Genomic DNA, 26,176 nt, shown 5'->3' with positions numbered 1-26,176 from the left:
TTATTATGTTGAGGTAGGTTCCCTCTGTACCCACTTTCTGGAGAGTTTTTATCATAAATGGGTGTTGAATTTTGTCAAAAGCTTTTTCTGCATCTATTGAGATGACCATACGGTTTTTATTCTTCAATTTGTTAATATGGTGTGTCACATTGATTGATTTACATATATTGAAGAATCCTTGCATTCCTGGATAAATCCCACTTGATCATGGTGTATGATCCTTTTAATGTGTTGTTGGATTCTGTTTGTTAGTATTTTGTTGAGGATTTTTGCATCTATATTCATCAGTGATATTGGTCTGTAATTTTTTTTTTTTTGTAATATCTTCATCTGGTTTTGGTATCAGGGTGATGGTGGCCTCATAGAATGAGTTTGGGAGTATTCCTTCCTCTGCAATTTTTTGGAAGAGTTTGAGAAGGATGGGTGTTAGCTCTTCTCTAAATGTTTGATGGAATTCACCTGTGAAGCCATCTGGTCCTGGACTTTTGTTTGTTGGAAGATTTTTAATCAGTTTCAATTTCATTACTTGTGATTGGTCTGTTCATATTTTCTATTTCTTCCTGGTTCAGTCTTGGAAAGTTATACCTTTCTAAGAATTTGTCCATTGCTTCATTACTTGTGATTGGACTGTTCATATTTTCTATTTCTTCCTTGTTCAGTCTTGGAAAGTTATACCTTTCTAAGAATTTGTCCATTGCTTCCACATTGTCCATTTTATTGGCATAGAGTTGCTTGTAGTAGTCTCTTAGGATGCTTTGTATTTCTGCGGTGTCTGTTGTAACTTCTCCTTTTTCATTTCTAATTCTATTGATTTGAGTCTTCTCCCTTTTTTTCTGGCTGATGGTTTATCAATTTTATCTTGTCAAAGAACCAGCTTTCAGTTTTATTGATCTTTGCTATTGTTTTCTTTGTTTCTGTTTCATTTATTTCTGCTCTGATCTTTATGATTTCTTTCCTTCTGTTAACTTTGGGTTTTATTTGTTCTTCTTTCTCTAGTTCCTTTAGGTGTAAGGTTAGATTGTTTACTTGAGATTTTTCTTGTTTCTTGAGGTAGGCTTGTATAGCTATAAAGTTCCCTCTTAGAACTGCTTTTGTTGCATCCCACAGGTTTTGGATCGTCGCATTTTCATAGTCATTTGTCTCTGGGTATTTTTTGATTTCTTCTTTGCTTTCTTCAGTGATCTCTTGGTTATTTAGTAACGTATTGTTTAGCCTCCATGTGTTTGTGTTTTTTACGTTTTTTTCCCCTGTAATTCATTTCTAATTTCATAGCGTTGTGGTCAGAAAAGATGCTTGATATGATTTCAGTGTTCTTAAATTTACTGTGGCTTGATTTGTGACCCAAGATGTGATCTATCCTGGAGAATGTTCTGTGCGCACTTGAGAAGAAAGTGTAATCTGCTGTTTTTGGATGGAATGTCCTATAAATATCAGTTAAATCTATCTGGTCTGTTGTGTCACTTAAAGCTTCTGTTTCCTTATTTATTTTCATTTTGGATGATCTGTCCATTGGTGTAAGTGAGGTGTTAAAGTCCCCCACTATTATTGTGTTACTGTTGATTTCCTCTTTTATAGCTGTTAGCAGTTGCCTTATGTATTGAGGTGCTCCTATGTTGGGTGCATATATATTTATAATTGTTATATCTTCTTCTTGGATTGATCCCTTGATCATTATGTAGTGTCCTTCCTTGTAACATTCTTTATTTTAAAGTCTATTTCATCTGATATGAGTATTGCTACTCCAGCTTTCTTTTGATTTCCATTTGCATGGAATATCTTTTTCCATCCCCTCACTTGCAGTCTGTATGTGTCCCTAGGTCTGAAGTGGGTCTCTTGTAGACAGCATATATATGGGTCTTGTTTTTGTATCCATTCAGCAAGGCTGTGTCTTTTGGTTGGAGCATTTAATCCGTTCATGTTTAAGGTAATTATCGATACGTATGTTCCTATGACCATTTTCGTAATTGTTTTGGGTTTGTTTTTGTAGGTCCTTTTCTTCTCCTGTGTTTCCCACTTAGAGAAGTTCCTTTAGCGTTTGTTGTAGAGCTGGTTTGGTGGTGCTGAGTTCTCTTAGCTTTTGCTTGTCTGTAAAGCTTTTGATTTCTCCATCGAATCTGAATGAGATCCTTGCCGGGTAGAGTAATCTTGGTTGTAGGTTCCTCCCTTTCATCACTTTAAGTATATCATGCCACTCCCTTCTGGCTTGTAGAGTTTCTGCCGAGAAATCAGCTGTTAACCTTATGGGAGTTCCCTTGTATGTTATTTGTCGTTTTTCCCTTGCTGCTTTCAATAATTTTTCTTTGTCTTTAATTTTTGCCAGTTTGATTGCTGTGTGTCTCGGCATGTTTCTCCTTGAAATGTTTCTCCTTGAAATGTTTCTCCCATATCCTGTATGGGACTCTCTGCACTTCCTGGACTTGGGTAGCTATTTCCTTTCCCATGTTAGGGAAGTTTTCAACTATAATCTCTTCAAATAGTCTCTCAGGTCCTTTCTCTCTTCTCCTTCTGGGACCCCTAAAATGTGAATGTTGTTGCCTTTAATGTTGTCCCAGAGGTCTCTTAGGCTGTCTTCATTTCTTTTCATCCTTTTTTCTTTATTCTGTTCCGCAGCAGTGAATTCCACCATTCTGTCTTCCAGGTCACTTATCCATTCTTCTGCCTCACTTATTCTGCTATTGATTCCTTCTAGTGTAGTTTTCGTTTCAGTTATTGTATTGTTCCTCTCTGTTTGTTTGTCTTTAATTCTTCTAGGTCTTTGTTAAACATTTCTTGCATCTTCTCGATCTTTGCCTCCATTCTTTTTCCAAGGTCCTGGATCATCTTCACTATCATTATTCTGAATTCTTTTTCTGGAAGGTTGCCTATCTCCACTTCATTTAGTTGTCTTTCTGTAGTCCAATCTGGTTCCTTCATCTGGTACATAGCCCTCTGCCTTTTCATCTTGTCTTTCTACGAACGTGGTTTTTGTTCCGCAGGCTGCAGGATTGTAGTTCTTCTTGCTTCTGCTGTCTCCTGGATAACATTTTAAAGATAATTTGAGTGTGCAAATGGCAAATCCGATTTTGCAGCATAAATCTGTATTGATTCCCACGACATCCTGAGTCAGTGAGCACACCTCTGTTGGTGCAGTCTATCTGGTAAGAGACACGGTTGTTAAGCACATGGGTTCCAGGGGCACACTGATCCCCGACTTGCTAATGTGTAATGTTGCGAAGTTGCTGAATCTTTGTGTTTCAATTTTCTCATCTCTACAATGCAGTGGAAAAAGGAGAAAGGTATTTGTAGAGTTGTGAGGAATAAATGAATAACTACAAGGTTAAATTAATACTAACTAATAAAAACTGTGACTAACGTGTATTGAGTGCTTCCTGTGCGACAGGCACCTTCTGAGTGCTGAGGGCACAAACCTGACGGAGACACGGCTGTGTCTTCAGGAGGCTCACAGTCAGGTGGGAGGGAGGAGGAAGCAAGGCTGGTACAGGCTTGTGCGTGTTGTGATGGGCATCCTCCTCGTACAGTACAGACCAGGGTTTGAGGAGGGTCACTCTCCCTGGGAAGGGAAGGTTCACAGAAATATGCGAGTTTAAGTCCACTTTAATTAAAAGGAGTTTAATTCCCCAACAAGCAAGTGCTTGCCGTGTGTGCCTGGCACCTCGTTAAGTGCTAAGGGTTAGTGTGAATAGAAGATTTCAAGGCACGTGAATGTAGTCTTGGGGATGAAGTGTCTGACAGGACAGTGGAGGGGGTGGGAGAGAAGGAGCATGAACACAGGAGGAGAAAGGGCACCGGTGGAGCAGAGCTTGCAAGCCCACCCTGGTGTTGAGGGAGGCTGGCTCTCGGCAGAGGAGGGCCTGCTGAGCCACGCTGGGGGAGGTAGGCTCACGTCCAGGGCCGGGTCAGAAGGACAGAGTGGGGAGGGAAGTGTGTGAGGGTGCTTCGTGAATTTCAGCGTGTTGGATTGTTAAATGAATTTGAGTTTCATGAGTTCTGGACTATTTCTTCATCAAAATTATAACTTTTAACCATGGCTTGTCTGTGGCTGCTTTCATACTAAGTATGTAAATGAATGGCCATTGACGTGTTCCAATAAAACTTTATTTATAAAAATAGTAGCAAGTTGGATTTGGTCCTCAGGCCATAGTTTACCAGTCCTGGTCTAGAGACAGTTTCTACATTACAGGACAGGGAGAGCAAAACCAGAGTCCACTAGCCTTACTGAAGTAGCAAAACAGAGATCAGAGTTTGGAGAGCACAAGGCAGCTAGAATTTGAGGGGCAAAGTATACGGGGTAGGGAGCTACTTAGAGAACTCCAGAGATCTGCAGAAGGACCTCCTGAGATTTGGGCCGAGTGCTGATCTACGCGTCCATCAGAGCAAACACCTCAAAGCCAGGAAAAGAAGCACCAGAAAGGAGTGGACTCAACACTTTTTGGACATCACACAGAGCTGAGATAGTTTGTGTTCGCACCACCCAGGGTTGTATCAGTTAGGTCCTTTTAAAGCTTGTTTTTTAATCTTGTGAGGGTGGGTTCAGAGCAGCTTTTTCATTTAGGGCATCAGGTAGATTCCTCAGAGGGGTATCACCTTAGTAATGGGACTGAATCAGCCCTGGACTAAAAGACTGCTGCAGACCTGCCCTAACTGATTCCAGGTACCTTAACTGCATTCCCAGAACAAAGCCCCAACTATATTTAAAAGGATATGATAAAATCCAGCACCCAGCAATGTAAAAATGTTTGTGTCCAGCATCTAATAAAAATTACCAGGCATGCAAAGAAGCAAGAAAATATGATATTAACCAGGAGGAAAATCAATCAGTAGAAACCCAGAAATAACAGAGATGATGAAATTAGCAGACAGGGGCATTAAAATAACTATTATAAATAAGTTGTACATATTCATGGGGAGAATGAGCATAATGAGTGAGTGATATGAAAAAGACTGAACTAGGACTTCTAGAGATGAAAAATATAATAGAGAAGTGAAAAATACAATAGATTAACAGCAAATTGGCTGTACAGAAGAAAAGATCAGTGAACTTCAAGGCACAGCAATAGAGGACTTCCCTGGTGGTACAGTGGTTCTAAGAATCCTTCTGCCAACGCAGGGGACACGGGTTTGATCCCTGGTCCGAGAAGACCCCATGTGCTGCAGAGCAGCTAAGCCCGTGCACCACAACTACTGAGCCTGCGCTCTAGAGCCCACAAGCCACAACTACTGAAGCCCATGCGCCTAGAGCCCGTTCTCCGCAACAAGAGAAGCCACCGCAATGAGAAGCCCGCGCGCAGCAACGAAGACCCAACGCGGCCAAAAGTAAATAAATAAATAAGGTAAATAAATTTATTTTTTAAAAAAAGACATAGCAGTAGAAACTATCCAAAATATGGTACAAAGAATAAAGATTGAACAAAGTAACAGAGCATTAGTGACCTGTGAGAGAAAATCAGCTGTTTCAAGATATGTGTAACTGGAGTTCTAGAAGAAGAGGAGAGAATGGAAATGGTATTTGAAGAAATAGTGGTTGAAAAATGTCCAGATTTTTTGAAGACTGCAAACCATGATGCTCACAAACCCCGAATAGAGCAAACAGGGAAAATCATACCAAGGTGCCACGTGATCCAATTGCTGAAAAACCAGTGATGAAGAGAAAAAAATCTTAAAAAGCAGCAAGAAGAAAACAGGACATGTTACAGAGGAACCAAATTAACGTGAGAAGACTTCTGGCCAGAACCTGTGTAAGTCAGGAGACAACAGTGCTGTTTTTAAAGCAGTGAAAGGAAGAAGCCTGTTAATTTAGAATTCTGTACCCAGTGAAAATATCTTTCAGAAATGAAAGTGAAGTCAAAACTTCTAGGCCAAGAAATGCTGACAGAATTTATTGCCAGCAGATCTACAACTACAAGAAATTTTAAAGGAAGCTCAAGTAGAAGCAGTATGATACCAGATGGAAATTTTTACACAAAGGAATGAAAAGAACCAAAAATGGTCAATAATTGGCAGATATTCACGCTTTTAATCTTTTTAAAATTGATTATTTAAAGCAAAAATAACAATGTATTTTGGGATTTATAATACTTGTAGAGGTAAGTAAATAACAATAGCACAAAGGTTGGGAGGGGAGAAATGGAAGTACAGTATTACTGTGTCTCAAGTGGTATAATATTATTTGAAGGTAAGCTGTGATGAGTTGAAGATGTATATTATATCTAAATCTCTCATCAGTGGGGAAAAAAGAAACATTAATTGCCAGTATCAGGGATGTAAAAGGACATTATTACAGATCCTACAGACGTTAAATGGGCAATAAGGAATATTGTGAAGAATTTTATGCCAATAAATTTGACAACCTAAATAAAATGAACAAACTCCTTGAAAAACATAAACCACCAAAGCTCACTCAAGAACAAATGTATAGCATAACTATATATTTATTGAAGAATTTGTAGTTAAAATCCTTACCTCAAAGAAATCTTCAGGCGCAGATAGCTTCACTGGTAAGTATTAAACACTTAAAGAAGAGAGAATACTGAATCTGACAAAAACTTTTTCAGAAAATAGAAGAGAAGTGAATGCTTCCTGTCTCATTCTGTAAGGCCAGCCTTATCCTGAAAGCAAAACCAGACAGAGACATTATAATAAAGGAAAAACCACCAAGCAGTATTTGTGATATACACAGCATCCTCCATAAATTTTAGCAAATAGAATCCGCTAGGCTGCATATAAAAAGGATGTTACATAATGATCAGATTTATCTCAAGAATGAAAGATGGGCTTAACATTGGAAAATCAATCAATGTAATCCACCACAGTAACAGACCAAAAGAAGAAAAACGAGAGTGAAACACGGAGATGGGAATGTGGAAAACACAAAGGGAAGGCCGGAGACTGGAAACAGTGAGCTCTGGCACATGTATAATTGGTTCTGAGGAGAGAGGATGGTGCAGAAGCAGTATTCGAAGAGATAATGGCTGAAAATTTTCCACAGATTCTGAAAGAAGCCAAACCACAGATCCAAGATGCTCAACAAATGACTGGCAGGATAGGTAAAAAGAAATCCACCCAAACACATAGTGAAACACATGATTACCTATAAAGGAACAGTAATAGACTTCTCAACACAGGCAGTGAAAGCCAAAAAGACTTGGGGTAACAGCTTCAGTACACTAGAAGAAAGAATCCTGTACCTTTTTTAGAAAAATGAATGAATATTGTGTAAAACAATAATGACAGAAAGGTATACACATGCATACACACACAACAGTAGAATATAAGTTGGAAAGATGGTGAATGGAGTTAATATTTTGAGGCCCTTGCTGTCCAAGGGAAGGGTAAATATATTGATTAACATTGGACTTTGGTAAGAACCTGTACATTATAATTTCTAAAGCAATTACTAAAAGAATAGAAACAATGTGTAATTTCCAGATTACTGGGGAGTGGGGACTAGAATGATAACAAGTAATCCAAAAGGAGCAAATAGAAGCCCCTGGTAAAATAACAGAATTAAACCTAAATGTGAGTAGTTGCTTCCAGTGTAAATAGCTAAGTGTTCCAATTAAAAGACAAGGGTATCAAGTAAGATGTTTTAAAAATCCAACTGTATACTGTTCATAAGAGACCCACCTAAAACATGAGGATTAAGAGATGTTGAAAGAAAAATGATGAAAAAAATAAACTATGCAAACACTAGCCAAAAGCAAGATTGTATAGTGTCAGAAAAAATACAGTTTAAGGCAAAAAAAACAGTACTAGAGATGAGTGTCATTTCACTCAATAGAGTTGGCAACTAGTTCCTATAACAAAACATTCAGTAGTTTATTATAAGCAAATTCGTTTCTTACACAAAGTCCAGTACCGACAGTCCTGTTTGGCAGATTGCTTTCCAGATGGTCATCTGGGGATTCAGCTGCTTCTGCCTGTGACTCTGCCATCTCTTAGGACTTGGAATACTCTGCAGGAGCCTCTGCGTTCGGGGGAGTATGGACACTCACACCAGTATTCACGGGCTAGGCCTGCGGGTGGGGTACATTACGATCACGTTCTGTTAGGGGGAGCCCAGGTCGTATAACCAAACCTTGGTAAGAACCAAACTGCAGGGGAGGCTGGGAAATAACAATCTAGCTTTGTGCCCAGGAAGTAGAAGAAGGAAGTTCGGTCAACCTGTCGTCTCTGTCACGGTTTGTAATGGTAAAAGGTTCAACTCAAAAGAGAGTCATCATAATTCTCAATGTGGAGAAGCCTAATAATATGACTTCAGAGTATCCAAACTAGAATTTGCATAAGTACAAGGAAAAAATTGAGAAATTTACAGTTACCGTGGAGATTCCAACACACGTCTCAGTAACTGATAGAATAAGTAGGCCAAAAATTTTAAAAATTCTGTAAGCACAGATGTTTTGCATAGGATCAATACCCTTGGTCTGATGTACGTATAAATAACATTCCCTCCAAAACCTGCAACGTATACTTTATTTTCAGGCACATAGAAGAAATTTCTAAAAATTGACCAATACTAGGCCATAGTGCAATACGTTTCAAAGATTATAATAATACAGATTATAATCTCTGACCTCAGTGGAACTGAGCTGTAGATCAGTAACAAAAAGATAATTATAAAATCCCTACGAGCTTAAAAATAAAGGAATATTTTTAAAATATTCTAAGAAGATGACATAATGGAAGTTAGAACATGCTTTTAACTGGCTGAAAATGAACATACTATACATCAAAACTTGTAGAACGCAGCCAAATCTCTCTGTCCATGGAGAGAGATTTTATAGCTTTAGAAAGGTAGAAAAGCTGAAAATTAGTAGGCTAAGTATCACTCTAATTAAAAATTGGAAAAAGAATAGCCCAAAAAAACCCCAAAAAGCCCAAAGGAAGAAAATCAGAGCAGAATTCAGCAAATGGAAATTTTACAGTAGAAAAGAACAACAAAGCACCCAGATTGGTTCTTTGAATAGTCTAGTAAAAGTGACAAACGTCTGGTGAGATAAGGGAGAAAAAAAGAGGAGGCACAATCAATGAAAAGAAAGGAAAAAAGAGAAGCTACTTTGGATTCAGTAGACTATAAAAAATCATAAAACATTATTAGAAATAGCATCATGTCAGTCAATTTGGAAATTTAGATGAAATAAACAAATTTCTTGAAAAATGTAACTTTCTAAAAGTAGCTGCAGAAAAAATAGAAACCTTCACTAGTCCTATAACCATCAAAAAAATAGAATCAGTAATTAAAATTTTTTAGGCACAGATGGCTTCATTGTTAAATTCCACCAGACTTTCAAGGAAGAAATAATTCCAATCTTATCCAAATACTTCCTCAGAATAAACCAGGGAACACCTCCTAATTTATTTTATGAGGTTATCATAACTTTGTTACTAAAACCCAATAGGGATAGTATAATTAGTGAAGTGTTTATAGCAGACAAGGACAAATAAATTACAGCTATTGATTTTTCATTCTCTTGCCAAAGAAACATTCAGAGTTAACATTTGGCAAGAACTGTAGTTCAAGTTTGGGTGATAAACTGTTTTGACTTACAAAATGTGATTGAAATAACATTGAGGCCGTGTGTGTGTGTGTGTGTGTTTGTGTGTGTGTGTGTGTGTGTGTGTGTGTGTGTGTGTATTATCGTGTGTTACCTTAATTGATCTCTGCGGCTTACTGAGTAGATTAAAACACATGTATCGGGCTCTTTCCGTGCCGATAGCGCGCTCGCAAACATGGTGAACGTTCCTAAAACCCGCCGGACTTTCTGTAAGAAGTGCGGCAAGCACCAACCCCACAAAGTGACACAGTACAAGAAGGGCAAGGATTCTCTGTATGCCCAGGGAAAGCGGCGTTATGACAGGAAGCAGAGTGGCTATGGTGGGCAGACTAAGCCGATTTTCCGGAAAAAGGCTAAAACTACAAAGAAGATTGTGCTGAGGCTTGAATGTGTTGAGCCGAACTGCAGATCTAAGAGAATGCTGGCTATTAAGAGATGCAAGCATTTTGAGCTGGGAGGAGATAAGAAGAGAAAGGGCCAAGTGATCCAGTTCTGAGCTTCATATTTTGTTTTGTTATGAAAGCAATAAACATTTGAGATTGTTTACTTCGAAAAACAAAAACAAACAAAAAAAAAAACACATGTATCGGGCTTCCCTGTTGGCGCAGTGGTTGAGAGTCCGCCTGCCGGTGCAGGGGACACGGGTTCGTGCCCCGGTCTGGGAAGATCCCACATGCCGCGGAGCGGCTGGGCCCTGAGCCATGGCCGCTGAGCCTGCACGTGTGGAGCCTGTGCTCCGCAACGGGAGAGGCCACAACAGTGAGAGGCCTGCGTACCGCAAAACAAAACAAAACAACACATGTTTTATAATGAGTGATGTCAGTGAGGGCTATTTCTGATGTCCCTGGACCTTAGCTGTTACAAGCAAAGGGGGATTTATTGATCACCTAATTGAAAAGCCTCAGGGCTGGCTGCAGTTGAGTCAGCTTCTTCCCCAGCATCTTCCTCCATTTTTGCTCTATTCTCAGAAAGCCTCTTCACTCCCATGTGCTCATGTTCAGATTCTTTGGGAAAGAATGAAAATCTCTTTAAGTCCCAGAGGAGGAAGAAAAGACTCGATTCATTTTGACTTGGGTTGTATGCTCACAGATGAAACAACTCTGGCCGGGAATAGGCTGCTCTTACTGGCCAGCCCCCCACCCCCCCACCCTGACACCTGTCCCCTTGTGCCTGGGTGTTGGAACCAGTGTCTCTGGAAGCTGGTGGACTGAGAGTGGGGGGGTTACACCTGGTGAGAAATGGGAGTGCAGTAACCATCGGAAAAGTGAACGAATGCTTGGTTGCAGAATTAAATCTCCATTGCAGCAATTGTCAGATGTCAAATTTCATGAGCAGTTGTCAAATTTCATGAGCTTTTCTCCTAAATAATTATAAAATTTTACATAATAAAGGATTCTTAGGACACCACTGCATAGCCATTCAGTTAGCAAGAATTAAAAATAGTGTGACAAATTTTGAAAACGTTGAGCAACAGAAACTCTCTCATACCTTCTTGTGGGAGTGTAAATTGTTACAACCGCCTGGGGAAGTAGTTTGTTTGGCCTTATGTAGCAGAGTTGAATATACACTTACCCAGTAATCTAGCAGTCACACTTGTAGGTGTATACACTAGAGGAATATATGCCTATATGCTTAAGATAGCTGTGCCAGAAAGACCTCAGTAGTGCTAATATTTGCTCCAAAGCAGAAATTACCCAGGGGACAGGGGAATGGATAAGTAAATTGTGGTATATTGCATGATGGAATATTATACAGCAATGAAAACAAACAACAGAGCCAGCAACAACAATGGAGCAAAAACAAAGCAAGACAGAAGAAGACACACTGTATGATTGTGTTTATGTAAAATTCAGAAGCTGGCAAAAATAAACTGTCAGAGCTACGTGCCTAGGTGATAAATCTAAAGAAAAGCAACGAAATGATAACCACAGTTAGGGTGGTTGTTACTTAGAGGCGGAGGAAAGGGTTTGGGATCAGAGAGAGGCACCCAACTTTTTTTTGGTTGCAACAGTATACCATTCCTTGGTCTGGTGGTAGTTGGACTAGTGTTTTCATAATAACCTTGTGAAACTGTACATACATGTTTCTTGTGCTTTTCTATGTGTAGATAATCCGAAGTTATCCAGACTTTGTAATTTATGTTCAACTCAAAAAATGCAGAAAATTCAAAGCACATGTTTATATAGATGGTTAAAAAAGTTTTCTCCTAAACTTCTTACTTTATAATTTTTTAGAAATTTCCATTTTTGAAATTCTGTTTTTAAAATTTTCCACATGTGAGTTAACCACGTATCTTACTTCCTAGGTAAGGGACTCCACTACATTATCTGAAGAAGGATAAGGCTGACGCTGCTTTGCTTTTTCTTTATTGAAATCTCTTCCCGCCTGATCAAGCTTAGACACATCTTCTTACAGCATATGACACACAGGTATGTCACTAGAAAATTTTAATTTGTGTGGATTTCCTTCTTCAGCTGTTACTTGTTTGCTTTGCATGACAGTGAAGTAATTAAATTCAAAAACATCCTGAACTTCCTCACTTTTGGCTTTAGCAGTTTCATTCTATAACAGGTGTATTGGACTGTCTTCTGCTTACACGGCACTGTATTTTGGTGTGCATCTGACTTTTTCTTTTTTTAAAACCAGCATTAAACTTTGCAAGTGATAGACATTACACCTGATGTCTTAGTAACGATAATGAGTTTGAAAACCAAGGTTAGCGGCATGCATCTCTGCCTGCCCTCTGAAAGCCCTGAGGCCCAGCCTTCCCTCAGAGGATGCCGCTGCAGTAAAGGTGCCAGTGGCTTGAGGCTGGAGGCCTGCCCAGCTGAGTATTGCATCTTTTGCTTGCTCCTTAACCGTCTTTCTCTAGGAGTTTGAAAGGAAACAAAATACCCTGTGTTTTAATCTCTAATTTGTGATTGAGTGGCATTTTATACTTGAAATTAAGAACTCTTTAATATGTTAGAACATAAAAATGAATATGAAACGGGTTTGAAATGTTTGCATGCAAAGTAAGATTTAATACCTAGCTATTTTTGATAAATTCATAAGTATCAAGAAAACTGGTATTTAAAATTTTATTCATAATCACAGTACCATTCAATTTCCCCCAGTAGTCTCGATTTTTTTTAGTTTGTTTGAAGCAGGGTCGAAACAATTGCATTTAGCTGATCTGTCTCTTAAGTCTCTGTTAATCAATTGACTGCTCCACCCTATCCCTTTTCTTCCTTGCATTTTTTTTTTTTGGAAAATCCATGCTGGTTGTTCTGTAGTCGGGGGTGTCCCTGTTTTGACTTTTGCCATTTCCATTGAACACATTCTTCTATCCCGTTATTTCCTGGGAGGTGGTAGGTAGATCTAGAAGTTCGACTGGCTCAGCCTTTGAGCACGTGCACTCGGAGGTGGTGGTGTGTCCCCTCACCAGGAGGCACTTGGATTCACGGTCATTAGGGGTTGTAAATGATGATAAGTTTCATCCTTTACTCTACCCTTTTTTTTTTGTTTTGTTTTTTTAATTTGGCTGCGTTGGGTCTTTGTTGCTGCGTGCGGGCTTTTTCTAGTTGCGGCAAGTGGGGGCTACTCTTTGTTGCAGTGCGCAGGCTCTAGGAGCTCGGGCTCAGTAGTTGCAGCATGTGGGCTCAGTAGTTGTGGCACGCGGGCCCTAGAGCGCACGGGCTTCAGTAGTTGTGACTCACGGGCTCTAGAGCGCAGGCTCAGTAGATGTGGCGCATGGGCTTAGTTGCTCTGCGGCATGTGGGATCTTCCCAGACCAGGGCTTGAACCTGTGTCCCCTGCATTGGCAAGCGGATTCTTAACCACTGTGCCACCAGGGAATTCCCTGCCTTGATTCACTGAAATACTAACTGTTTGGTTAACCTAAGGGACAGTTCAAATAGGAAAGGTAGGACAAATGCCTGATTCTTTCTCTTTATGGGTTCTCAAAATAATGAGATGGTCTCATAGCCACTCCAAAAGTGACCAGGGATTAAGTATCAGTGTAAACTCCTGAATTTAAATGTATGTGGTGTGTTTAATCCATTGCAGTTATTACTCTCACGGATGCTAGGATTGTGCCACTTTTGCCAGTGGAGCCTCTTTAAGTTGACTTCTTGTCCTTTGACGTGACCCGTAGCCTTCCTTTCCTTGGTCTCTGAAATGGTAAGATGTTTCGGATTCGTTTTGTACTTTTTCACCCCAGACCTGGAATTGGCTATTTCTCTAAGCAGCTCTGGTTCCCTCTTGTAGAAAACGGTACCTTGAGACCACAGACTGGGCACTAGGGATACTCGTTGCTATAAGGCTGGTTATTGTCCTGGGCCTTTTTGGTGGACAGCCAGGAAATACACTTTTTAATCATGAGTTGATACTGATATTTTTGTTTCAAATTCAGGATTATATGGTTTTTACTTCTTTGATTCTGTATTGATGTGTCTTTTCTCTTATGCTGAAAATCTTGGTTCCTAACAACATTCACATCATTACTTACTTGTTTTAACCTATAAAATAAACGTGATAGTTTTAAAATAATAACACCAACATATTACCAACCAGTGTACGATTATTGAAAACTGTCTGAGATTTTCTGCAGTTCTTTCTGTCCTCAGGGTGGGTCCCTAGGGATGTTCTGCCAAATTGTTAAGTTTTAGCGTCACCTGAGCCAGTTCCTCGGTGCGCCACCAACTTGCTACACAGTTAGGTTCATTTATTTTATTTTTATTTTAAGGAATAGCTTCTTTTTAAATCTTGCGTTAGACGTTTATAAAAAATATTTTCATGGTTACAAGTCAAAATAAAGTATTTTCAGAAATCTAGCTTTCATTCCTGATCTTTGTACCCTGTTTCTTCCCTCCTCCACAGTTAACTTTTTTTTTTGTTTTTAGTTTGTCTATTTGTAATATAAGTATGTATGTGTGTGTGTGTGTGTGTGTGTGTGTGTGTGTGTGTGTATACCTACAGCCCTCTTTCTTAGAAAATGGTAGTATACAGTACAAGCTCTTCTCCATCTTTAAAAAAAAAATTTTATTTATTTATTTAGGCTGTGCCAGGTCTTAGTTGCGGCACGTGGGATCTTTAGTTGCAGCATGCGGACTTCTTAGTTGTGGTATGCAAACTCTTAGTTGCGCCATGCATGCGGGATCTAGTTCCTGACCAGGGGTTGAACCGAGGGCCCCTGCATTGGGAGTGCGAAGTCTTACCCACTGGACCACCAGGGAAGTCCCTCTCCACCTTTTTTTTTTTTTTTTTAATTTAACAACATATCATGAGCTCACAGCATAGCAGTAAATAGAGATTCTCCTCATCCTTTTTACAGCTGTATAGTATTCCATCATGTTGGCTGTACTATAGGAAAAAATTAACTTTAAAAAATATGTTGGCATTAATCAGTATATGTTTCTCCTGCATATAAATGTCATCAGTTTTGCTTTTTATCCAATTTCAGATTTCTCAGTAATTTTGGGACCTTCCTTGCAAGTGCATCACTTGTCTTGGCCTGGTTTTCCTTATGTGTAAAATGAGAGACTTGGACTAGAAGCTCAAGATGGACTATTTTAGCTGGCAGAGACTGCAGATGAGTAAAATGAACCTGAGAGCATCTCACTAGCGACAGAATGACCACCCCGTAACCAAGGCCACGGTGGCGATGGGGAATTAGGTTGGAGGCCATGGAATCGACAGGTCTTGATGAATGGTTGAGTGTCAGAATCAGGGAGGTGGGGACAGTTCTGCCTTAGGCAGCTGACCAGGTAATGGTGTCACTCCCTGAGATGGGAGCAGGTTGTTTCTGAGTAGGTAGAGAGGTGAGTTGGACAGGAATGGGAAGCACTGAAGATGACAAATTCCATCTGGGCTGTGTTGACCATGAGGCGCCTGTGCAGTGCGACAAAGTTAGAGGGGTCGTCTCAAAGCTCAGTGAGTGTGGGGATCAGAGCCAGAGGCTCATCTGTGCAGGTCTGATTGCCCAGCAGGAGAAAGAAGGGGATCTAGATCAGCACCTGAACAGCTCCTGCCTTTCAACCACAGGTAGGAATGGGAGAGTCTGCGAAAGAGATGGAGAAGGAGCACAGAGCCAAGAGCCACTGATTTTTTAATTCCCGTGTTGTATTCTAAAAGTGGTTTAAATATTGTAATCCACTCCTAAATGCGGCCATGTTTTATGCTTTTCACTCGTATTTCCCAGTAAAGTCAATGCTCCAGGAAAATGAACCTTATCACACAACCTGCAGCCCAGGAGCCTCCAGGCCGGGCGTGGCCTCAGGGCAGCATCCACTTGGAAAGGTGCGGGACCGTCTTAGTTGCTTGTCAGGTGGACGGAGCCCTCAGCTCTTCTCCCGCCTTCCTGTCCAGATGGCAGGACTCTGGCCCTTGGCCAGGAGAGGCACAGCCTTTTTGCACATAGTCAGAGTTGAATGAATGATGTTTTGAAAATCCTAAGTCATTTGAACCAAGCGCTGTTGGCAGTGTTGGGCCTCAAATAGCTATTGTTTTCCTAAAGGAAAGACCAAGTTTTATACTGTGGTTTTAATCAGCTTCTTTTCCAGCTGCATGCCTGTGTCCGTCTGTCTCTCTCCCTCTCTCTGTCTCCGATGTGGGGCTTTTCATCTGTGATTATGAGATGCCTATTTGTTTGGATAAGCATCTAGTCTCCCCTTGTCTTTGCTTTCCCAGCGAGTTAGCCACGCGCTCGCTCCCTCGGCAGAGTGTTTGGCATCAGGTATCACGAGAAGAGCCAGTGTGCTGAAATGTTTGCAGAAATATGGACTGCCAGAACACTTTTTTTATCAGCAGGGCACACCTGTCTGTCTGTCGTTTTCTCCCTTCTCGCTTTATTGGCATCGCTTGGATGATGTTTTTAATTTCCCTCCTGGGCTTGATGTTGAGCTTGTTCTTCTGCATCTTTGTTGTGTTTAGTACTTTCTTGCTGGCAGGAGCCATTTTCTTTGTTTATCTGATGCTTCCCTTTTTTGGTTTTCCCCGGGCTTTCCAGTTCTTGGAACACCCTTTTGTCAGCAGATGTACATTTGTTTCCAGTTTCTAATCTCCAAGTAAAATGTAGCTCAACTTAAATCACAAAAGTAGGGAACGTAAAATAAATCATTAGGGTAATGAAGGCATAGAGGAAAGTGAAAGGAATCTAGTCCAATTCTTTGCTGTATTTCCAAGTACAGATATGCCTCAACTGTGAGAGAAGGACTTCCTGAGTAGCTGGCTAGAAACTAGAATTTTATGAAACGAATTTCTCAAATAGAGACTTTTTTCATTTGGGTAAAAATGTGGCCTCAAAATACAGTAAATCCATACCTAAACATGTAGCAAACAGTAAATAATATAATAATAGAGTAATTACTCTACTGGAATCCTTGGTCGCATACTTTCCCTTCACTGTAGCTTCCTTTGCACTCTCTTTGCCTAGTGTATCTGTTGTTACTGTTCAGCAGAACATTTTTTTTTATGTGTGTGGAAGCAGACATCCTCTTTCCAAACCTGATGCTAGAATGAGGGTGGGAAAGTGAGGTATTGGCAGTGGCCCGGGGTGCTAACCAGAGGCATGTGTGTCCAGTCTGTGGGTGCTGTAACCTCTGAGCTGCTTCTGCAGTCAGGCTGTTAAACATTTAGTCTGTTGTAGGTCCCTAAAAGTTGCCCCCTCCACCATCTCCTTAAGGCATTTGACTGAGTTCACATAGTTTTTCTTCATCAACACAATCATTATTATAAATATTATAGAATTTCATTAACCTATAATTGTTACATGTAAACTTTAGGATTAAGGTAGAATTTAACTATTTTTATACCCACATATAAATAAGTGAAATAAAGGTATTTATATTTTAATCAAGCAATCTAGTCAAAGGTTTCCACAGTCCCCCATTTTGGAAGCTTCCAAAGATGTGACTTTGCTTATTTACCGCCCCTTCTGGCAATCGGCCTCCGTGTGGGGCACACGTGTGATTCCTGGCCCACCTCCAGGTTGGTGTGAATGACCAGATGCAGTTGTAGATTAGAAGTAACCATCACAGGTATTTTAGGAAAAATTAGCATTTTAATTTTATATGTTTGTTTTAGAGAATTATAATAAGAACCAAGGAACTTTTTTTTTTAACAGTGGTTCTTAGTTTGGGGGTCTTTGAACATGGTATTAGCTCTTGTCACTGCACGTATAGCAGATATTGTTGTTCCGGCCGAGGATCGAGAGAGGTGGCTGACTCCAGTGGACACTCATTTACCGTCTACACTGGCATTCAGTGGGGTCCATGTTTGGTGTTTGCAGTTTTCCTTTGGCCACTAATTAGCTTTTCATTGCCTTCTAATAGTTTTACTCCTTTCCACTTCTAATTTTTCTATTAAAATACGTGCGATGATGTCAAATTCTTTGGATCTAAATATGAACAGAATTATATGACATCACGTTTAAATGTGCTCGCCATGTTTTTATGTTGTTACTGCTATTATTATTTTTTGGCTGGGGTTAGTGAGGAGTGGTTATCAGGCTCTGTGATGAAGAAAGAGATTGGAGTGTCTAAGCTCCTTAGACATTTTATTTTTCATTAAAAATTTTTTACAATTTTTTATTATGAAAAAATTCACTATTTAAACCATTCAAAATGTACAGTTCAGCGGTTTTTATTTAGTGTATATTCACAGTGCTATACAGCCGTCACCACTGTCTAATTCTAGAACATTTTCATCGCCCCAAACGAAACTCCACACAGTCACTCTGTATGATTCTCCCCTTGCCCCAGCCTCTGACAACCACTTATTTACTTCTCGTCTCTGTGGATTTGCTTGTTCTGGACATTTCACACATATGGACTTACATGATGTGTGGCCTTTTGTTTCTGACTTTTGTTACTTAGCATAACAGTTTTCAAGGTTCATTCATGTTGTAACATGTATCAGGACTTCATTTTTTTATGGCTAAATAATAGTACAATGTATAGATACTTATAAATTTTGTTTATCCAGCTATCTCTTGATGGACATTTGGAATGTTAATATTTTTTGTCTATTACGAATATTGCTGCTATGAACATTCATGTACAAGTCTTCGTGTAAACATATGTTTTCACTTCTCTTGGGTTTATACGCAAGAGGAGAATTGCTGGGTCATGTGGTAACTCTGTGTTTAGCTTTCTGAGGAACTGCCAAAGTGTTTTCTATGGATGATGAACCATTTTATGTTCAGAAATGTTTGAGGGTTCCAATTTCTTCATATCCTCACCAGCATGTAATTTTCCATTTTTTTAAATCACAGCCATCCTGATAGCTGTGAAGTAGTATCTCATGATGGTCAGTTTTTTTAATAATTTTTAAATTGACATAAAATTGACAGAACATAAAATTAACCATTTTAAAGATTTTTTGATGTGGACCATTTTTAAAAAGTCTTTATTGAATTTGTTACAGTATTACTTCTGTTTTACGTTCTGGTTTTTTGGCCATGAGTGATGTGGGGTCTTAGCTCCCCGACCAGGGGGATCGAACCCTCACCCCCTGCATTGGAAGGCAAAGTCTTAACCACTGGACTGCCAGGGAAGTCCCAAATTAACCATTTCAGAGTGAACAATTCAGTGGCATATAGTACATTCACAGTGTTGTATAATCACAACCTCTCTATGGTCCCAAACGTTCTCATTCCTCGAAAGGAAACCCCTTCCCCATTGAGCAGGCAGTCCTCATTGTCCTTCTCCTTATCCCCTGGACAGCCGCCAAGCTGCTTTCTGTCTCTGTGGATTTACCTATTCTGTATATTGCAGATAAATGCAGTCATACAGTATGTGTCCTTTTGTTTCTGACATCTTTCACTTAGCATAATGTTTTCCACGTTCATCCATGTTAGAGCCTCTATCATCACGTCATTTCTTTTTATGGCGAGTAATATTTATCTCATATTTTGTTTACCCATTCATCTGTTGATGGACATTTGGGTTGTTTCTGTCTTTTGAGTACTGTGAATGGTACTACTGTAACCATGTGTGTGGGTATGGTTTGAGTACCTGTTTTCAGTTCTTTTGGGTATATACCTAAGAGTGGAATTGCTGGGTCATGGTAATTTCATGTTTAACTTTTTGAAGAACTGCGAAAATGTTTTCCACTAAAACTGAACCATTTTGTTTCCACCAGCAATATATAAGGTTCCAGTTTCTCCACATCCTCACCAATTCTTGTTATTTTACCTTTTTTAAAAAAAATTATACCCATCCTGGTGGGTTTGAAGTGGTAACTCACCGTGGTTTTGATTTGTATTTCCCGAGTGACGGATGACGTTAAACATCTTTTCGTGTGCTTATTGGCTATTTCTGTGTTTTCCTTGGAGAAATGTTTATTCACATCATTTGCCCATTTTTTAATTGTTGTTGAGCTGTCAGAGTTCTTTGTGTATTTCTGGCCACTAGACCCCTATCAGATACGTAATTTGCAGAGATTTTCTCCCATTTTTTTGGTTGTCTTTTCTCATTCTTAAAAAATTTTTTTTTAATTTGTTTTATTTATTTATTTATTTTTGGCTACATTGGGTCTTCGTTGCTGCGCATGGGCTTTCTCCAGTTGCAGTGAGCGGGGGCTACTCTTCATTTTGGTGCGCGGGCTTCTCATTGTCGTGGCTTCTCTTCTTGCGGAGCACGGGCTCTAGGCACGCGGGCTTCAGTAGCTGAGGCTCGTGGTTTCGGTAGTTGTGGCTCATGGTCTCTAGAGCGCAGGCTCAGTAGTTGTGGTGCTCGGGCTTAGCTGCTCCATGGCAGTGGGGTCTTCCCAGACCAGGGATCGAACCCATGTCCCCTGCATTGGCAGGCGGATTCTTAACTGCTGTGCCATGAGGGAAGCCCCTTTTCTCATTCTTAATAGTGTCCTTTTATGTACAAAAGTTTTCAGATTTGGTGAGGCCACTTTTATCTTACTTTTTCTCTGTTGCTTGTGCTTTTGGTGTCATATCTAAAAATCCTTTGCCAAATTCAGCATCATTAAAATTTACCCCTATGCTTTCTTCTAAGAGTTTTATGGTGTTAGCTCTTACATTTTAGTTGTTCATCCATTTTGAGTTAGTTTGTGTATATGGAGTGAGATAGGGTCCAAGTTCATTCTTCTGCCCGGTTACCCAGTTGTTTCAAAGACTATTTTTTTCCAACTAAATGGTCTTGACATCCTTGTCAGAAATCATTTGGCCACAGATGTATGGGTTTACTTCTGGGCCCTCAGTTCTATTCCATTGGTCCACATGCCTGTCCTTATGCTAATATTACGCTGTTTTGATTACTGTCATTTTGTAGGCAGTTTTGAAGCAGTAAGTTTGAGAAGTGTGAGTCGTTCAACTTTCTTTTTCTTTTTCAATACGGTTTTGCTCTTTTGCAGTTCCTTGTGAATTTTAGGATCAGGTTTTTCATTTCTGTAAAAGGAAGGCCACTGGAATTTTAATAGGGATTGCACTGAATCTGTAGATGGCTTTGTGTACTATATTAGTTAGCGTTCTCCAGAGAAACAGAACCAATAAGGGTGTGTGTGTGTGTGTGTGTGTGTGTGTGTGTGTGTGTGTGTGTAGAGATATTTATTATAAGGAATTGGGTCTCACACAATTATGGAGACAGGCAAGTCCTAAGATATGCAGAGTTTGGCAACTAGGAGACCCAGTGGCTTAGTTCCAGTCTGAGTCTGAAGGCCTGAAACCAAGCGAGACAAAGGCATAGTTCCTATCCAAAAGCCAGGCTCAAGATCCAGGAAGAGCTGACATCAGTCTGAGTTTGAAGGCAGGAAAAAAGCCAGTGTCTCAGTTTGAAGACAGGAAGAAAGAATCTTCCTTAATTGAGAGAGGGTCAGCCTTTTTGTTCTGTTCCTATTCAGGCCTTTGACTGAATAGGAGGCTCACCCACATTAGGGAGGGCAATCTGCTTTACTTAGTCTACTAATTTAAATGTTAATCTCATCCAACACTCTCACAGAAACATCCAGAATAATGTTTGACCAAATATGTAGGCACCCTGTGGCCCAGAGAAGTTGACATAAAAAATTAACCATCACAAGTAGTATTGCCGTCATAATAATATTATCTTCCAATCCGTGTACATAGATTTGTTTTGGAACAAACAAGTATCTTGCCATTTAATGGTGTGTTCTTTAATTTCTTTCAGCAATTGTGAACACATATTTCCCCTTGTTGGTTAAATTTATTCCTAGGTAATTTATTCGTTTGGATGCTATTGTATATGGAATTGCTTTTTAACTTTACTTTTCAGATTGTTTGTTCCTGTTGTATAGAAACACAAATGATGTTTCTTTGTTGGTCTTTGTACCCTGCAACTTTGATGAATTCACTTATTAGTTCTAGTTGCTTTTCTTGAGAATTCTTTGGGATTTTCTAAATATAGGATCATATCATCCATGAACAGAGATGGTTTTATTTCCTTCTTTCTAATTTGGATGACTTTATTTATTTTTCTTGCCTAATTGCTCTGGATAGAACTTTCAGAGTATAATATTAAATAGCAGTGGTGAAAGCATGCATCCTTCCCTTCTTCCTGATCTTAGTGCAAAAGCCTTCAGTCTTTCACCATTAAATGTGGTGGGTTTTTCATAGATATCCTTTATCATGTCAAGGAAGTTCCTTTTTATTCCTAGTTTTCTAAGGGTTTTTATAATGAAAGGGAGTTTGGTTTTGTCAAATGTTTTTTCTACGCCAATTGAGATGATCATGTAGTTTTTTCCCCTGCTCTATTTCTGTGGAATATGACATTGATTGATTTTTCTTATATTAAACCACTCTTGCTTCCCTGGACAAATCTCACTTGGTTGTGGTGTATAATACATTTAATATGCTTTGGGGTTTAGTTTTCTAGTATTTTGTTGAGAGTCTCCTTCATTTTTTTTTTTTTTTTTTTGTGGTACACTTGCCTCTCACTGTTGGGGCCTCTCCCGTTGCGGAGCACAGGCTCCGGACGCGCAGGCTCAGCGGCCATGGCTTATGGGCCCAGCTGCTCTGCGGCATGTGGGATCTTCCCGGACCGGGCACGAACCCGTGTCCCCTGCATCGGCAGGCGGACTCTCAACCACTGCACCACCAGGGAAGCCCCTCTCCTTCATTTCTGAAACATAGTTTTGTTGGATAGAGGATCCTTAATTGATATTTTTTTCTTTCAGCCCTTCAAATATATCATCCTATTGTCTTCTGTCCTCCATGGTTTCTGATAAGGTATCAACTGTTAATCTTACTGAGGAAATTCTTTTATGTAAGGAGTCACTTCTCTTGCTGCTTTCAGAATTCTTTCTGTCTTCCATCCATTCAATTATAATGTGTATTAGTGTAGATCTCTTTGAGTTTATCCTGCGTGGAGTTTGTTGAGCTTCCTGGATGTGCAGATTAATATTTTTCATCAAATATGGGAAATTTTTGTCCATTACCTTTTAAAGTATTCTTTCCACCTTTTTCTCTCCCTCCTCTCCTTTCTGGGACTACCATAATGTATATGTTGGTATGATTGATGTTGCCCCACAGGTCTTAAAGCTCCTTTCATTTTTCTTTTTTTTTTTTTTTTTTTTTTTTGGCGGTACGCGGGCCTCTCTCAATGCTGTGGCCTCTCCCGTCGCGGAGCACAGGCTCCGGACGCGCAGGCTCAGCGGCCATGGCTCACGGGCCCAGCCGCTCCGCGGCATGTGGGATCTTCCCGGACCGGGGCACGAACCTGTGTCCCCTGCATCGGCAGGTGGACTCTCAACCACTGTGCCAGCAGGGAAGCCCTCATTTTTCTTTATTATTTTTTCCTTCTGTTACTTAGACTGGATAAACTCAACTGTCTTATCTTCAAATCTCAATTGACCTGCTTCAGGTTCTCTAATTCTTTCTTCTGCCTGCTTGGTTCTCCTGTTGAGCCCCTTTATTGAATTTTTCATTTCTTTTATTGTGCTTTTCAACTCTAGAATCTCCATTTGGTTCCTTTTAAAATTTTCTCTTTATTGATATTTTCTATTTCATGAGACATTGTTCTGATGGGTTTCTTTTTTTTTTTTAATTTCTAAAAAAATATTTATTTATTTATTTGGTTGTGCCAGGTCTTCATAGTGGCAGGTGAGCCCGTTAGTTGCAGCTCACCAGCTCCTTAGTTGCAGCACGTGGGCTCCTTCGTTGCAGCTTGTGGGCTCCTTAGTTGTGGCATGCAGACTCTTAGTTACAGCATGCATGTGGGGTCAAACCTGGGCCCCCTGCATTGGGAGTGCAGAGTCTTATCCATTGCGCCACCAGGGAAGTCCCTGATGGTTTCTTTTACTTCTTTGGACAAAGTTTCCTTTATCTCTTTGAACTCACATAAAATCAATGATTCAAAGTCTTTGTAAGTCTAATGTCTGGGTTTCCTCCTAGACAGTTTCTGTTACTTGCTTTTTTTCCTGGGCCACACTTCCTTATTTCTTTGCCTGACTTGTAGTTTTCTTGTTGAAAATGGACATGTTGAATAGTATAATATGGCAAATCTGGAAATCAGATTCTCCCCAGTATTTGTTGCTGCTTGTTATAGTTATTGTTTGCGTAATAACTTCTGTGAGCTAATTTTGTAATAGTATAGTAGTCAGCTAGTAATCAGACAGAGATTTCCTTAAGTGCCTGGAACCAGAATTATCTCGGAGTCTCTTCAGACAGGGTCTGTATGAGTATTGGGGTATGTTTTCAGCGCTCGGCCAGGCAGTGGACAGCTTTGCCTTAGCATTCACTTCCTGCTTGTGCGGAACCTGAAGGTCAGCCAGGGGTGAGACCTTAAAGTCTTCTCAGGCCTTCCCTGAGTGTGCACACAGCCCTGGGCATGTGCTTGGCCTTCTAGAACCCCAGGAACATGCTGGTGCTTCTCAAAGCCCTTATTTCCCAGCATTTCCTGTCAGCCTGTTGGTTTCTCTATCATTTGCCTCAGCTGTGACTGGTTGCCCCAGGCATCAGCAACTAATACATTTGTCTGTAGAGGTTTTCAGTATACACCCCCTGCCCCCTACCAGTAGCTGCCTCAGCGCTGGGAGAGTCCTGAGTTCGGTGAAGTAAAGGCAAGCCATTTGAGCTGGTCTTCTTGGGAGCCACCAGATAGGTCATAACCTACTACTGAAATCCTTTGCAAATGAGATCTGTTCTGCTCCACCCACCCACCCCCAGCCCCCCGCCAAGTACCTGTACTGGGATTGCAGACTTCTATCTTCCAGGCCACTACCTCTTGGAGGATGGGACCAGAGTAAGGTAAAATGCCACAGAGCTCACTTGTTCTTGCCAAGACTTCGCTTGATTAAGTGTTCCTCTGAATGTTGCAAGCTTTTGGTTAGTCTTTAGAGTTCCACAAAAGTTGTTTCTGACAGAGTTTGCCAGCTTTTTTCTTGCTTTTATTGAAGGATGGACTTTTGGAATTCCTTACTGAGCCCTTTTCACTGACATCACTCACTAGTCTGTTCTTTTTTTTTTAATTTATTTTTTGGCTGTATTGGGTCTTCATTGCTGCACGCGGGCTTTCTCTAGTTGTGGCGAGCAGGGGCTACTCTTTATTGCAGTGCACTGGCTTCTCATTGCGGTGGCTTCCCTTGTTATGGAGCACGGGCTCTAGGCGCACAGGCTTCAGTAGTTGTGGCACGTGGGCTCAGTAGCTGTGGCTCGCGGGCTTAGTTGCTCCACAGCATGTGGGATCTTCCCAGACTAGGGCTTGAACCCATGTCCCCTGCATTGGCAGGCGGATTCTTAACCACTGCGCCACCAGGGAAGTCCACTAGTCTGTTCTTAACGTTGTGACCAATTTTGAGTTTGCCTAATTTATGTACACCCCACCTGATTTCTAAAAGGAATTACGATGGCTTACAAAGGTAAACAGTATGAAAGATAAAATAAATTATTATTAATGTTTGTGTGCCTGTTGGTTGGAGGGCATTCTAGTAAAAATTGTGTCCTCCCTGGTTGATGTTGAAAACTTTGGTCCTGCAGATAGAAATTTTGTTTCCTTTGCTGATCTTGAGGTTTTCACCCTCCCTGTTGCACAGATGGGAGGACATCTGAAGCAGGTTCAGCTCAGTGGTCGTCCTTCTGCATGACTTTGTATGTGGTCTTAAGGTGATACACCCATCATCATCCGACTATAGCAGTGCTCACTGTTGTTGCCTCTGAGCTGATTGTGAAAAATTCGCCTCCAAAGGTGGTTTTCCTAAATCCAGAACTCCCTTTTCCTCAGGACACAATAGGTGGGTAATTGTCTTATTTTAAGACATCGTTCCTGTCGCCATAGTTGTTTCAGGAGGTGATTAGGTGATTCTTACACTTCAAATCAGAACTGACTTCTTGTAGTGACCTTGATCGCTGGCAGAGTCTGGGATTGTCGGTAAACCTGAGAGTGTTCATTCGTCCACCAGTCCTGGCACCTACCAAGGAGTCAAGCCCCTGCTTGCCTCGGTCCAGCTAAGGCCCACATCAGCGTCTCACTGATACAGAAGGGCGTGGGCCCAGGCCTGCCCACTGGGCCCTGCTCGGGGTCCATCTCTGTCTTGAATAATCTTTTGTTTAGGAAGAATATTTTCCTCGAGCGATATGAGTCTGTTTGACATAGTTGGTGGCACATTTGCTACTTTTATTTGAGCAGAATATCCTTCTTTTGAAAATAATTCTGTGGTGGAATCAGAGCTGTTTTCTA

The 26,176-nt window shown here is 40.4% G+C and overlaps 2 protein-coding genes across 12 annotated transcripts in view; both read left to right on the top strand.

Moving 5' to 3' along the window:
- The window catches only part of TRAF3 (TNF receptor associated factor 3), a 116,437-nt gene that overhangs the window by 49,300 nt on the left and 40,961 nt on the right, over nt 1-26,176 (top strand). For 9 of the 11 annotated variants that reach the window (XM_073800019.1, XM_073800018.1, XM_073800014.1 and 6 more), the window contains one exon: nt 11,857-11,980. The exons of 1 other annotated variant lie outside the window; for it this stretch is intronic. In XM_073800019.1, the coding sequence (XP_073656120.1) occupies nt 11,970-11,980 (11 nt within the window). In that variant the 5' untranslated portion in view covers nt 11,857-11,969. Of the gene's footprint in view, nt 1-11,856; nt 11,981-13,598; nt 13,713-26,176 lie in introns of all 11 variants that reach the window. One more of the 11 variants, XM_073800012.1, reaches the window with a different exon arrangement.
- On the top strand, nt 9,691-10,124 carry LOC117311003 (large ribosomal subunit protein eL42). The gene has a single exon (XM_033850583.2). The coding sequence runs from the start codon at nt 9,727-9,729 to the stop codon at nt 10,045-10,047; it is 321 nt and encodes a 106-aa protein (XP_033706474.1). The 5' UTR covers nt 9,691-9,726; the 3' UTR covers nt 10,048-10,124.

Source organism: Tursiops truncatus, chromosome 2, assembly GCF_011762595.2.
Source record: "Tursiops truncatus isolate mTurTru1 chromosome 2, mTurTru1.mat.Y, whole genome shotgun sequence".
NCBI lineage: Eukaryota > Metazoa > Chordata > Mammalia > Artiodactyla > Delphinidae > Tursiops > Tursiops truncatus.
Note: the sequence above shows the minus strand (reverse complement) of the source record. Positions and strands in the feature narration are given on the sequence as shown.

Bases quoted from the DNA above. Each gene is read 5' to 3' on its own strand.
- LOC117311003 (XM_033850583.2), top strand. From the start codon at position 9,727: ATGGTGAACGTTCCTAAAACCCGCCGGACTTTCTGTAAGAAGTGCGGC.